The sequence below is a fragment of the Canis aureus genome, chromosome X (assembly GCF_053574225.1).
Source record: "Canis aureus isolate CA01 chromosome X, VMU_Caureus_v.1.0, whole genome shotgun sequence".
Classification (NCBI taxonomy): domain Eukaryota; kingdom Metazoa; phylum Chordata; class Mammalia; order Carnivora; family Canidae; genus Canis; species Canis aureus.
In genome coordinates, this window is record NC_135649.1 from 99,929,420 (window position 1) to 99,943,754 (window position 14,335).

At 46.8% G+C, this 14,335-nt stretch overlaps 2 protein-coding genes across 2 annotated transcripts in view; one reads left to right on the forward strand and one right to left on the reverse strand.

Moving 5' to 3' along the window:
- The window catches only part of IL1RAPL1 (interleukin 1 receptor accessory protein like 1), a 1,264,416-nt gene that overhangs the window by 580,454 nt on the left and 669,627 nt on the right, over nt 1–14,335 (reverse strand). The window lies entirely within an intron of this gene.
- LOC144307695 (transcription factor SPT20 homolog) lies at nt 1,658–14,123 on the forward strand. The gene is made up of 3 exons (XM_077887645.1): nt 1,658–3,192; nt 4,813–4,903; nt 11,703–14,123. The coding sequence occupies exons 1-3, from the start codon at nt 1,672–1,674 to the stop codon at nt 12,443–12,445; spliced, it is 2,355 nt and encodes a 784-aa protein (XP_077743771.1). The 5' UTR covers nt 1,658–1,671; the 3' UTR covers nt 12,446–14,123.

Genomic DNA, 14,335 nt, shown 5'->3' on the forward strand with positions numbered 1-14,335 from the left:
AAAATGGAAATACCTTAAGATCCAGTAATTGCACTACTGGTTTTTTACCCAAAAAACACAAAAATAGTAATTCAAAGGGATACATGCACCCCTGTGTTTACAAGAGCATTATTTACCATAGCTAAGCTATGGAAGCAGCTCTAGAGTCCACTGGCTGATGAATGTTTAAAGAAGATGTGAAATATATAAAAAAAAAAGATGTGAAATATATATCTATATAGATATCTATATAGATATAATTCAGGCATAAAAAGAATTAAATCTTGCCATTTGTAGCAATATGGAAAGAACTAAATATAATGCTAAGGGAACTAAGTCAGTCATAGAAAGACAAATGCAATGATTTCACTCATATGTGGAGTTTAAGAAATAAAACAAATGAGCAAGGGAAAAAACGAGAGACAAATCAAGAAACAGATTCTTAATTACAGAGAACAATTTGATGGTTATCAGAGGAGAAAGCGGGTTAAAAAGGCAATGGGGATTAAGGACCGAACTTATCATGATGAACACTGGATGATGTATGTAATTGCTGAATCACTACGTTGTACACCTGAAACTAATATAACACTGTATGCTAACTATATGAAATTAAAATAAAATAAAAAATAATATTTTCTGAACTTCCAGAGAAAAAGGCCAAGACACTTACCAAAAAAAGAAAACACAAACCACAACAGCAGAGTAACATTTTCAAGAATCTAAAGGAAAGGACAGAGTATGACCCAAGATTTTATTACCAGCAAAGTTTTAAACATTAAAAAAAGAATCTAAAAAATAAAAAATAAAAAAATAAAAAAAATAAAAAAAGAATCTTAGAAAATACAATACATATAAATGCTTCCTACAAGTAGAGAATGAAAATTTTACAGTGTAATGATTGATGAGAAGGATTTAGAGAAATTTTAGTAGTGAGCATACTTAATTGATGATCTGGTACTAAAATAAAGGCAATATTAAGTATTAGAGTTGTAAGAATAACATAAATATTACTCGCTCTGATGAAGTAGAAACAAAAACAAAAAAACTAAAAAATGCAAAGAAAAGGAAGAAAGGACATATTTACAAGTGTGATTTTTCTTTGTTCTTTGATTTATGAGAACAAAGTAAAGAGAAACACTGCATCACTTTCAAGAAATGGTTTCTGTTATTATCCTGCAGAACCACATTGGCTGTGCGAAGACGCGGGGCCCAGCTCGGCAACAGGAAGTGCACGCACCACAACAGGAAGTGCACGCACCACAACAGGAAGTGCACGCACCACAACAGGAAGTGCACGCACCACAACAGGAAGTGCATACCACTGAACGCGACACCGCCAAGGAGGCGGAAGGTGCTGCCCGAGGGAACACGCAGGCGCACAAAACGCAGTGTAGCTTGACCCCTCCGCGTCGACTTCCGGCCTAATCCAGGGCAACGACGCGAGGCGGACTGAGGAAAGGCCCGGTGCAGAGGCTTCAGCCTATCCAGATACAGGTATTTGAGGGGACTTGTGAAAATTCCGTATGTTACTTTCTTGTTGGCGGGTTTCTTAGTATCAATTTTTAAGTTAAACTAGTGGCTCCCACTGTGTAGTTGCGGCGCTTGTGAGACTCTGACGTGAGAGACGGTAAGTAGAGGCCTCAGGGCGCGTGGGTTTTCTCTTCTTTGTAGGGCCCCTTTTGCAGCACGATGCAGCAGGCCGTAGAACGAGCTCTGGACCGTGCGGACTATGTCATCGCGAGTGCCCAGCAGAGGCCTCCTAAAAGGAAATGCTCGTCGAGTGGGGCAGCCTCTCTGTTTGAAAAGCTCTATGACATCTATGTGGAAGAGTGTGGGAAAGAGCCCGAGGCTACGGAGGAACTGAGAAGCAACGCGAACTTGTTAGAGAAGCTGGTTAGGAGAGAGTCGTTGGCGTGTTTAGTGGTCAACCTACACCCAGGAGGGGAGGGATATTCGCTGATGCTGGAGGGGAAGCAGGGCTCGTGCTCGGAGACCATTCGGCTGCCTTACGAGGAAGGCGAGCTGCTCGAATACCTGGATGCTGAAGAGTTGCCTCCTGCCCTGGTGGATCTCCTGGAACAATCTCAGGTTAACATTTTCCACTGTGGGTGTGTCATAGCACAGGTACGGGACTACAGGCAGTGCAGCCACGGGGAGCCTGCCGGCTACCAGACCAGGCACGTTCTCCTGCGCCCCACGATGCAGACCTTAGCCTGCGACATGCAGTCCATAACCAGCGACGGCCAGCAGTGGACCGAGGAAGAGAAACTGTTGCTTGAGAGCCAGCTGATCTTGGCCACCGCCGAACCCCTGTGTCTTGACCCTTCTCTGTCAGTAGCCTGCGCTGCAAACAGGCTGCTCTATAACAAGCAGAAGATGAACACTCGCCCGATGAAAAGGAGCTTCAGGAGGTATTCCGCACCCTCTCTGACTCGCCAGCAGGAGCTGTCTCAATACCTACCTCCTCCTGAGCTGAGAGTATTGACTTCTTTCAAAAAAAGCAAAGAAAGTAAAACAAGTGAGAATTCTGACTTCATAATTTCTAAAGCAGATTATTCTGTAGATACGTGGAAACAGAGACCCTGTGACTTGGCCATCCCTTCTGAAGTGGATGTGCAGAAATATGTCAAATGGGAGAAGTTTGTTAAATATGATAACTCAAAATCAACAGTCTTGCCAGCCCATGAGGTAAAAGATGATTCTGTATTTGGATATGAAGGTGGTGATGAGTCTCAGACAACAAAGGCAACCTTCATGAAGTCGCTAAATGATCCACTTATCTCTGGAAAAAGAAAGCGACGTAAAAAAGTCAGAAATGAGAGACCGATGTCTCCTCCACACCCTTCCACAGATGACCATTCAAATAATGTGCTTCCTGGGTCCAAGAGTGATACTGAGGTTGTAATCATTCAGTCAGAGGTCTTGGTCCATCAGAAGGCCCAGTGTCCGGTCACCACGTCATCATACAGCTCCAGTGGATCAGCCAGCCCCAGCAGACTTCCTCCAGAGAAAGAAACAGAACAGCCTAAGATCTTGTCCTTTCAGTCTTCAGTCCTGGGGAAGGGAGTCAGACATCCATCTACAACCATCAAACTTCCCTCGAGCTCAGGAAGGAATTTGTCAGGTGACGGTTTTACTCCATTGCAAGGAAGCAGCTTTCTTAAATCTCCATCTCCTGTTCTTGTTTCTAAGCTACCAGGTCTTTCCCAGGTATCATCTCTGGAAGTGAATCCAGTTAGCACATTTCCTGTAGCAATCCTGTCTACTGTCAGCTCACCACAAAGAACCAGGGCCACTGAGGACATAGGTAATTCCCAGGTAACCTCTGTGGAAGTGAATCGAGTTACCATACTTCCGGCAGCCACCCTGTCTACTACCAGCTCATCACCAAGAACCCTGGTCACTCAAGTCACAGCCAGCCCCCAGAAGTCATCTATGGGAGTGATTCGAGTTACCACGCTCCCTGCAGCCACTTCATCCATTACCAGCTCATCACAAAAAAACCTGGCCACCCAAGACATGGCCGGCTCCCAGATATCATCGATGGATGTGATACCAGTCATCACACATCCTACAGCCACTTACTCTACTACCAGCTCAACACAGAGAACCCTGGCCACGCAAGGCACCACTGGTTCCCAGAAAACCTCTATGGAGGTGATTCAAGTTAGCGTGCTTCCTCCAGCAACTTCACCCACTACCAGCTCATCACCAAGAACCCTGGCCACTCAAGTCACAGCCAGCTCCCAGATATCATCTATGGGGGTGATTCGAGTTAGCACCCTCCCTGCAGCCATTTCATCCACAGCCAGCTCATCACAAAAATACCTAACCACCCAAGACACAGCTGGCTCCCAGAAATCATCGATGGGTGTGATACCAGTTATCACACTTGCTGCAGCCACTTACTCCACTACAAGCTCAACGCAGAGAACCCTGGCCAGCCAAGGCACCGCTGGTTTCCAGAAACCCTCTATGGAAGTGATTCGAGTTAGCGTGCCTCCTCCAGCCACTTTGTTGACCACAAGTGCATCACAAAAAAACCTGGCACACCAAGACACGGCCGGATCCCAAAAATCATTGAAGGATGTGATACAAGTTATCACACTTCCTGCAGCCATTTACTCTACTGCCATCTCAACACAGAGAACACTGGCCAGCCAAAGCATCACCGGTTCTGAGAAACACTCTATGGAAGTGATTCGAGATAGCGTGCTTCCTGCATCCACTTCATCCACTACCAGCTTGTCACAAAGACCACTGGCCCCCCAAGTCATAGCCAGCTCCAAGGAATCATCTATGGAAGTGATTAAAGGTAGCACACTTCCTGCAGCCACTTCATTCACTACGGGCTCATCACAAAGACCGCTGGTCCCCAAAGTCACAGCCAGCTCCCAGAAATCATCTACGGATGTGATTCGAGTTAGTGCGCTTCCTCCTGCCACTTTGTCCACCACCAGTTCATCAGAAAGAAACCTGGTCCACCAAGTCATGGCCAGCTCCCAGAAATCATCTACAGAAGGGATTCGAGTTAGTGTGCTTCCTGCAGCCACTTTATGCACTACCAGTTCATTACAAAGACCGCTGGCCCCCAAAGTCACAGCCAGCTCCCAGGAATCAGCTACAGAGGCGATTCGCGTTATCACACTTCCTGCAGCCACTTTATGCACTACCAGCTCATCACAAAGACCGCTGGCCCCTCAAGTCGCAGGCAGTTCCCAGAAATCATCTACAGAAGTGATTCGAGTTAGCACACTTCCTGCTGCCACCCTGTCTGCTACCAGCTCATCACAAAGAACCCTGGCCCCCAAAGTCACAACGAGATCCCAGAAATCATCTACGGATGTGATTCGAGTTACCATGCTTCCTCCAGCCTCTTTGTCCACTACCAGCTCATCACAAAGACCTCTGGCCCCCCAAGGCACTGCAGGCTCACAGAAACCCTCTATGGAAGTGACTCGACTTAGTGTGCTTCCTTCAGCCACTTTCTCCACCACCAGTTCATCAGAAAGAAACCTGGTCCCCGAAGTCATGGCCAGCTCCCAGAAATCATCTACAGAAGCGATTCGAATTAGTGTGCTTCCTGCAGACACTTCATGCACTACCAGCTCATTACAAAGACCACTGGCCCCCACAGTCACAGCCAGCTCCCAGGAGTCAGCTACGGAAGTGATTCGAGTTAGCACCCTCCCTGCAGCCACTTCATCCACTACCAGCTCGTCACAAAAAAACCTGGCCACCCAAGAAACGGCCGACTCCCAGAAGTCATCGAAGGATGTGATACCAGTTATCACACTTTCTGCAGCCACCATGTCTGCAACCAGCTCATCACAAAGAACCCTGACCCACAAAGTCACAGCCAGCTCCCAGAAATCATCTACAGAAGTGATTCCTGATAGCACGCTTCCTCCAGCCACTTTGTCCAGTACAAGCTCATCACAAAGACCGCTGGCCATGCAAGGCACCGCCAGCTCCCAGAAACCCACTATGGAATTGATTCGAGTAACTGTGCTTCCTCCAGGCACTTTGTCCACCACCAGTTTATCAGAAGGAAAGCTGGTTCCTGAAGTCATGGACAGATCCCAGAAATCATCTACAGAAGTGATTCGAGTTAGTGTGCTTGCTGCAGCCACTTCATCCACTACCGGCTCATCAGAAAGACCACTGGCCGCCCTAGACAGAGCCAGCTCCCAGAAACCCTCTGTGGGTGCGATTCGAGTTAGTGTGCTTCCTCCAGCCACTTCATCCACTACCAGCTCATCACAAAGACCACTGGCCCCCAAAGTAACAGCCAGTTCCCAGAAATCATCTACAGCAGTGATTCAAGGTAGCACGCTTCCTCCAACCATTTTGTCCACTACCAGCTCATCACAAAGACCTCTGGCCACGCAAGGCACCGCCAGCTTCCAGAAACCCTCTATGGAGGCGATTCGAGTTAGAGTGCATCCTCCAGCAACTACATCCACTAGCAGCTCATCACAAAGACCGCTGGCCCCCAAAGTAACAGCCAGCTCCCTGGAATCACCTTCGGAAGTGTTTCGAGTTATCACACTTCCTGCAGCCACTTCATCCACTACCAGCTCATCACAAAGAGCAGTGGCCCCCCAACTCACAGTCAGTTCCCAAAAATCATCTACAGAAGGGATGCAAGTTAGCACACTTCCTCCAGCCACTTTTTCCACTACCAGCTCATCACAAAGACCTCTGGCGACGCAAGGCACCGCCAGCTCCCAGAAACCACCTGTGGAAGCGATTTCAGTTAGTGTGCTTCCTCCAGCCACTTCATCCACTACCAGCTCATCACAAAGACCGCTGGCCCCCAAAGTTACAGCCAGCTCCCAGGAATCAACTCCGGAAGTGATTCCAATTAGCACGCTCCCTCCGACCATTTTGTCCCCTACCAGCTCATCACAAAGACCTCTGGCAACGCAAGGCACCACCAGCTTCCAGAAACCCTCTGTGGATGTAATTCAAGTTAGAGTGCTTCCTCCAGCCACGTCATCGACTAGAAGCTCATCACAAAGAGAGCTGGCCCCTCAAGTCACAGCCAGTTCCCAGAAATCATCTACAGAAGGGATTCGAGGTAGTACGCTTCCTCCAACCATTTTGTCCACTACCAGCTCATCAAAAAGACCTCTGGCCACGCAAGGCACCGCCAGCTCCCTGAAACCCTCTGTGGAAGCAATTCGAGATAGTTTGCTTCCTCCAGACACCACTTCCATGACCAGCTCATCACAAAGACCGCTGGCTCCCAAAGTGACAGGCAGCTTCCAGGAATCAACTACGGAAGTGATTCGAATTATCACATTTCCGGCAACCACATCATCCACTACAAGCTCATCACAGAGAACACTGGCCCCCAAAGTCACAGCCAGCTCCCAGAAATCATCCATGGCTATGATTCGAGTTAGCACTCTTCCTCCAACCATTGTGTCCACTACCACCTCCTCACAAAGACCTCTGGCCTCGCAAGGCACCAGCAGCGCCCAAACACCTTCTGTGGAAGTGATTCGAGTTAGTGTGCTTCCTCCAGCCAGTTCATCGACTATCAGCTCATCACAAAGACAGGTGCCTCCTCAAATCACAGCCAGTTCCCTAAAATCGTCTACAGAAGTGATTCAAGATAGCACACTTCCTCCAACCATTTTGTCCACTACCAGTTCATCACAAAGACCTCTGGCCATGGAAGGCACCCCCTGCTCCCAGAAACCCTCTGTGGATGTGATTCGAGTTAGTGTGCTTCCTCCATCCACTTCATCGACTACCACCTCATCACAAAATCCACTGGCCTGCAAACTCACAGCCGGCTCCCAGAAATCATCTACGGCTATGATTCGTATTAGCACTCTTCCTCCAACCATTTTGTCCACTACCAGCTCATCAGAAATGCCTCTGGACATTCAAGACACCACCAGCTCCCAGAAACCCTCTGTGGATGCGATTCGATTTAGTGTGCTTCCTTCAGCCACTTCATCGACTACCATCTCATCACAAAGACGGCTGGCCCCCAAAGTAATAGCCAGCTCCCAGAAATCATCTACAGAAGTGATTCAAGATAACACGCTTCCTCCAACCATTTTGTCTACTACTAGATCATCACAAAGACCTCTGGCCATGCAAGGCACCGCCAGCTTCCAGAAACCCTCTGTGGATGCGATTCAAGTTAGAGTGCTTCCTTCAGCCAATTCATCGACTACCAGCTCATCACAAAGATCGCTGGCCCCCAAAGTCACAGCCAGCATCCAGAAATCACCTACAGCTATGCTTCGAATTAGCAGTCTTCCTCCAACCATTTTAACCACACCCAGCTCCTCACAAACACCTCAGGCCACGCAAGGCACCGCCAGCTCCCAGAAACTCTCTGTGGAAGCGATTCGAGTTAGTATGCTTCCACCAGCCACTTCATTGACTGCCAGCCTATCACAAAGAGGACTGGCCCATCAGGTCACAGCCAGCTCCCAGGAATCAGCTACGGAAGTGATCGAGGTTATCACACTTCATGCAGACTCTTCATTGACTGCCAGCCTATCACAAAGACGACTGGCCCCCAAAGTCACAGCCAGCTCTCAGAAAGCATCTAGGGCTATGATTCGAATTAGCACTCTTCCTCCAACCATTTTGACCACTACCACCTCCTCACAAACACCTCTGGCGACGCAAGGCACTGCCAGCTCCCAGAAACCCTCTGTGGAAGCGATTCGAGTTAGTGTGCTTCCTCCAGCCACTTTATTGACTACCAGCTCATCACAAAGACCACTGTCCCCCAAAATAACAGCCAATTCCCAAAAATCATCTACAGAAGTGATTCAAAATAGCATGCTTCTTCCAACCATTTTATTCACTACCAATTCATCACAAAAACCTCTGGCCACGCAAGGCACCGCCAGCTCCCTGAAACCTTCTGTGGAAGCGATTCGAGTTAGTGTGCTTCCTCCAGCCACTTCATCGACTACCAGCTCATCACAAAGACCACTGGCCCCCAAACTCACAGCTGGCTCCCAGAAATCATCTACGGCTATGATTCGAATTAGCACTCTTCCTCCAACCATTTTGACCACTACCAGCTCGTCACAAACACCTCTGGCGACGCAAGGCACTGCCAGCTCCCAGAAACCCTCTGTGGAAGCGATTCGAGTTAGTGTGCTTCCTCCAGTCACTTTATTGACTACCAGCTCATCACAAAGACCGCTGGCCCCCATAGTAACATCCAGCTCCCAGGAATCATCTACAGAAGTGATTCAAGATAGCACGCATCCTCCAACCATTTTGTCCACTACCAGTTCATCACAAAGAGCTCTGGCCACGCAAGGCACCACCAGCTCCCAGAAACCCTCTGTGGAAGCAATTCGAGTTAGTGTGCTTCCTCCAGGCACTTCATCGACTACCAGCTCATCACAAAGACCGCTGGCCCCCATAGTAACATCCAGCTCCCAGGAATCATTTACAGAAGTGATTCAAGATAGCACGCATCCTCCAACCATTTTGTCCACTACCAGTTCATCACAAAGACCACTGGCCACACAAGGCACCACCAGCTCCCAGAAACCCTCTGTGGATGCGATTCGAGTTAGTGTGCTTCCTTCAGCCACTTCATCCACTGCCAGCTCATCACAAAGACCGCTGATCCCCCAAGTAACAGCCAGTTCCCAGAAATCATCTACAGAAGTGATTCAAGATAGCACGCTTCCTCCAACCATTTTGTCCACTACCAGTTCATCACAAAGACCACTGGCCACGCAAGGCACCACCAGCTCCCAGAAACCCTCTGTGGATGCGATTCGAGTTAGTGTGCTTCCTCCAGGCACTTCATCCACTACCAGCTCATCACAAAGACTGCTGGCCCCCAAAGTCACAGCCAGCATCCAGAAATCACCTACGGCTATGATTCGAATTAGCAGTCTTCCTCCAACAATTTTGACCACTACCAGCTCGTCAGAAACACCCCTGGCCACGCAAGGCACCGCCAGCACCCAGAAAACCTCTGTGGAAGCAATTCGAGTTAGTGTGCTTCCTCCATCCACTTCATCAACTACCAGCTCATTACAAAGACCGCTGGTCCCCAAAGTAACAGCCAGCTCCCAGGAATCAGCTTTGGAAGTGTTTCGAGTTATCACACTTCCTGCCGCCATTGAATCCATTACCAACTCATCACAAAGACCACTGGTCTCCCAAGTAATAGCCAGTTCCCAGAAATCATCTACAGGAGTGATTCAAGATAGCACGCTTCCTCCAACAATTTTGTCTACTACCAGTTCATCACAAAGACCTCTGGCCACACAAGGCACTGCCAGCTTCCAGAAACCCTCTGTGGGTGCAATTCAAGTTAGAGTGCATCCTCCAGCCATTTCATCTAGTACCAGCTCATCACAAAGATGGCTGGCCCCTCAAGTCACAGCCAGTCCCCAGAAATCATCTACAGAAGTGATTCAAGATAGCACGCTTCCTCCAACCATTTTGTCCACTACAAGCTCATCACGAAGACCTCTGGCCATGCAAGGCATCGCCAGCTCCCAGAAACCCTCTGTGGAAGCAATTCGAGTTAGTGTGCTTCCTCCATCCACTTCATCAACTACCAGCTCATTACAAAGACCTCTGGCCCCCAAAGTCACAGCCAGCTCCCAGGAATCAGCTTCGGAAGTGTTTCGAGATATCACACTTCTTGCTGCCACTGAATCCATTACCAACTCATCACAAAGACCACTGGCCCCCCAAGTAACAGCCAGTTCCCAGAAATCATCTACAGGAGTGATTCAAGGTAGCACGCTTCCTCCAACCATTTTGTCTACTACCAGTTCATCACAAAGACCTCTGGCCACACAAGGCACTGCCAGCTTCCAGAAACCCTCTGTGGATGCAATTCAAGTTAGAGTGCATCCTCCAGCCACTTCATCAACTACCAGCTCATCACAAAGACCGCTGGCCTCCAAAGTAACAGCCAGCTCCCAGGAATCAGCTTCGGAAGTGTTTCGAGATATCACACTTCCTGCCACCACTTCATCCATTACCAGCTCATCACAAAGAGCAATAGACCCCAAAGCCACAGCTAGCTCCCAGAAATCATCTACGGATGTGATTCGAGTTAGCACGCTTCCTCCATCCATTTTGTCCACTCCCAATTCATCCCAAAGACCTCTGGCCATGCAAGGCACTGCCAGCTCCCAGAAACCCTCTGTGGATGCAATTCAAGTTAGAGTGCTTCCTCCAGCCACTTCATCAACTAACAGCTCATCACAAAGACCGCTGGCCCCCATAGTCACAGTCGGCTCCCAGAAATCTTCTACAGAAGAGATTCGAGTTAGCTCGCTTCCTCCAACCATTTTGTCCACTACCAGTTCATCTCAAAGACCACTGGCCTCACAAGGTACCACCAGCTCCCAGAAACCCTCTGTGGATGCGATTCGAGTTAGTGTGCTTCCTCCAGGCACTTCATCCACTACCAGCTCATCACAAAGACCGCTGGCCCCCAAAGTCCCAGCCAGCACCCAGGAATCATCTACTGAAATGATTCGAGTTAGCACACATCCTGAAGCATCTCTGTCCACCAGCAGCTCATCACAAAGAACTCTGGCCACCGAAGGCACTGCCAGCTACCAGAAACCTTCTGTGGAAGTCATTCGTGTGAGCATGCTTCCTCAGCCATTTCGCACAGTACCAGCTCATCACTAAGAACTCTGGCCACCCCGGTCACGGCCAGCCCCCAGCAATCCTCTATGGAAGTGAATCAAATTAGCACACTTCCTCCAGCCACTTTGTGTACTATAAGCTCATCACAAAAAACCCTTCCCCCAAGGTCACAGCCAGCTCCTAGAAATCATCTACAGATGTGATTTGAGTTAGCACACTTCCTCCAGCCACTTTGTCTATTGTCAACTCATCACAAAGAACCCTGGCCCCCCAAGTCACAACCAGCTCCCAGAAATCTTCTATGGATATGGTTTGAGTTAGCATGGTTCCTGCCTCTGCTCTGTCCACTACCAGCTCATCACAAAGAACCCTGGCACCCCAAGTCACAGCCAGCTCCCAGAAACCATCTACAGATGTGATTCACGTTCGGACTCTTCCTCCAGCCACATTTTCAACTACCAGTTAATCGCAAAAAACCCTAACCACCCAGTGTCTTGTCCCTTCCCAGAAATCATCTGTGGAAGTGAATCGAGTTAGCACATATCCTGCAACCTCTTTGTCTACCAGCTCATCACAAAGCGGCCCGGCCACCTCAGTCACAGCCGACTCCAGCGGCCAAAACATCATCAAAGTGGTGGGCCCTCGTTATGGAGTCCAGGCTTTGGGGAGTGGATCTGGTTCTGGGCAAGGCTCTACCTCTGGGACAACAGCTCCCTTGGGAACCAAGCCCAGTAGCCTGCCTTCGGGAGCTCAGCCACCACAGGCTCCTTCTCAAGTAGGTGTTCAATTTATTTTAAAAATTGCCTCAAATATTAGGCCAGTAACTGTACTCCAGCTTCCAGAAAGTTCTCTCCTTTTGAACACCCAGCAGCAGCCTCAGCAACAGTGGCTTTATCAGTTGATTCCACAACAACCTCAGCAACCCACTACTTCTAGTCAACAGCCCACAACTTCCTGTCCTCAGCAGCCAGTGCCACAGGGTTCAAGTGCAGAAGGTTCATCTGGTCAGAGAGCAGCCTCATCTGCTCAGCAAGACATTGTCCTTAACCTCCCTGGAGCAGGAAGTTTTCTGCAGCCCCAGGCAGCAGTGGTGGTGCCTTTAGGCTCTGTGGAGAGCCAGAAAACATCGGAGCAGAGCCATCCTGGGCAAACAGTACAGCTGTCCCCTGCCTCACAGCCACAGCCCAAGCAGCAGGTACAGTTGAGAATTTTGCAGGGCCCAGTGGCTGTGGCAACTGCAGTCGCCCAGACAGCTCAGCTACATCCACTTAGTGAGCAGACAGCAAACCAGTCAAAAGGTAAAATGAAGAGAAGCACATCAACTACTCCAGAATCCTAGATCTTACATCACTTTTCTTTCTGTTTCTAAAAAAGCAAGACAAAAACATTGAAGCAAAGGGTTTCTGAATTTTTACTTCGTCTTTAATGTCTCAGTATTTGAACTGCTGGGTATACAAACCATACAGAAGCACAACCTAGTGCTTTTGATATAAAAACAGGGAAATGGTTTAATGAAAAAACAAATGAATGGATGGACTTTGATGTTAACCGCCATCAGGTCAATATCCCAGCTCTGCAATTTGTCAACTTTAAGCCTATTTCCTAACTTCACTGAGTCTCCATTTCTTTATCTGTAAACTATGAATAGGAATAATCACTTGTTAAGTTTATTGTCAAGGTTAATGTAAGACATTAAATATTGAAATTGAAGTATTTTAATATAAATAGCAAATATTTGAAAGAAATAAACATAAGTATTTATGCTTAAAATAAACTATAATAATAATGTTAGTCCAAATAACAGTATTGTTACATTACATAAAAGCCAACCTTGGAATCAACAGCAAATATGCCACAGGAACTTAATTATTCAAAAAAAACCACACTAGACTTTTAAATGTATAAATTATACATGTACACATCTTTGAGATTTTCAAAGTACATAGATATAGGTACAGCTATAGACATATATATATAGATATAGAGATTTTAATCCTCTATTAAATAAACAGTAGCCTTTTTACTCTACCTAGATGCCCCACATTTTGAATTCTCTCTCTGTCTGATAAAACTGGATGCATTAGGCACTTGTAATTTCGTTCTTCAGTAATTGAGGAATGATTTGGATATATGACTCAATATCATTTGCCAGACAATATTATTCAAATGCATTATTCATGTGGTGCTTATTATTTTGCAAACATTTCATAATATACAAATGCACCTGCTATCTGCCTCTTGCTCCTCTATTCTGTCTCAATTATTTTGTCCCCATCAGACAAGATAATAATCACAAGAGAGAAAAGGCAAAAGTTTCTTGACTTATAATGGACAAGTAAATGAAAATTGTGAAGTTTAGATGAACTGGTGAAACAAACTACAACAGGGAATTATAGAGACAAGAATAAATAATTGTGATATGAAAATATCTTTAATATAGCTGCTAATTTAAAATGATTTCTGCAGCTCATAAACAGTATATTTTATGATAGCAGTGTACAGTAAGAAACTTAATGGCTACATTAAAACCCCTTCCTCCCCAATTTAAGTGAATTCATAAATGTGGATAATACTTTTAAAACACTTATATGTAGCGGCACTTGAGTGGCTCAGTTGGTTAATCATTCGACTCTTGCTTTCTGGTCAGGTCATGATCTCAGGGTCCTGAGGCAGAGCCCTGCCCTCAGCAGGGAATCTGCTTCTCCCCTCCTCAAATAAATAAATCTTTTAAAAAATAAAATAAAATACTTATTTAGGTGACAAAAATGTCACCTTCAGGAGTTTTTGGAATCGAAGTTTGCTTGAAAAGAATGAGCTATTGGAAACATCATAAAATATATTTGTTAACATTATATGGTCTCATTCATTTGGGGAATATAAAAAATGGTGAAAGGGAATAAAAGGGAAAGGAGAAAAATGAGTGGGAAATATCAGAAAGGGAGACAGAACATGAGAGATTCCTAACTCTGGGAAACGAACAAGAGGTGGTAGAAAAGGAGGTGGGCGGGGGGTGGGGGTGACTGGGTGATGGGCACTGAGGGGGGCACTTGATGGGATGAGCACTGGGTGTTATTGTATATGTTGGCAAATTGAACACCAATAAAAATAAATAAAAAATAAATAAAATATATTTGTTAAACATTTGCTTTTGTTAAAAGACTTTATTTTATTGTAATATTTGCTATTTCAGACATCCACTTAGATGATTGGTAAACATCTTTCATTTTGC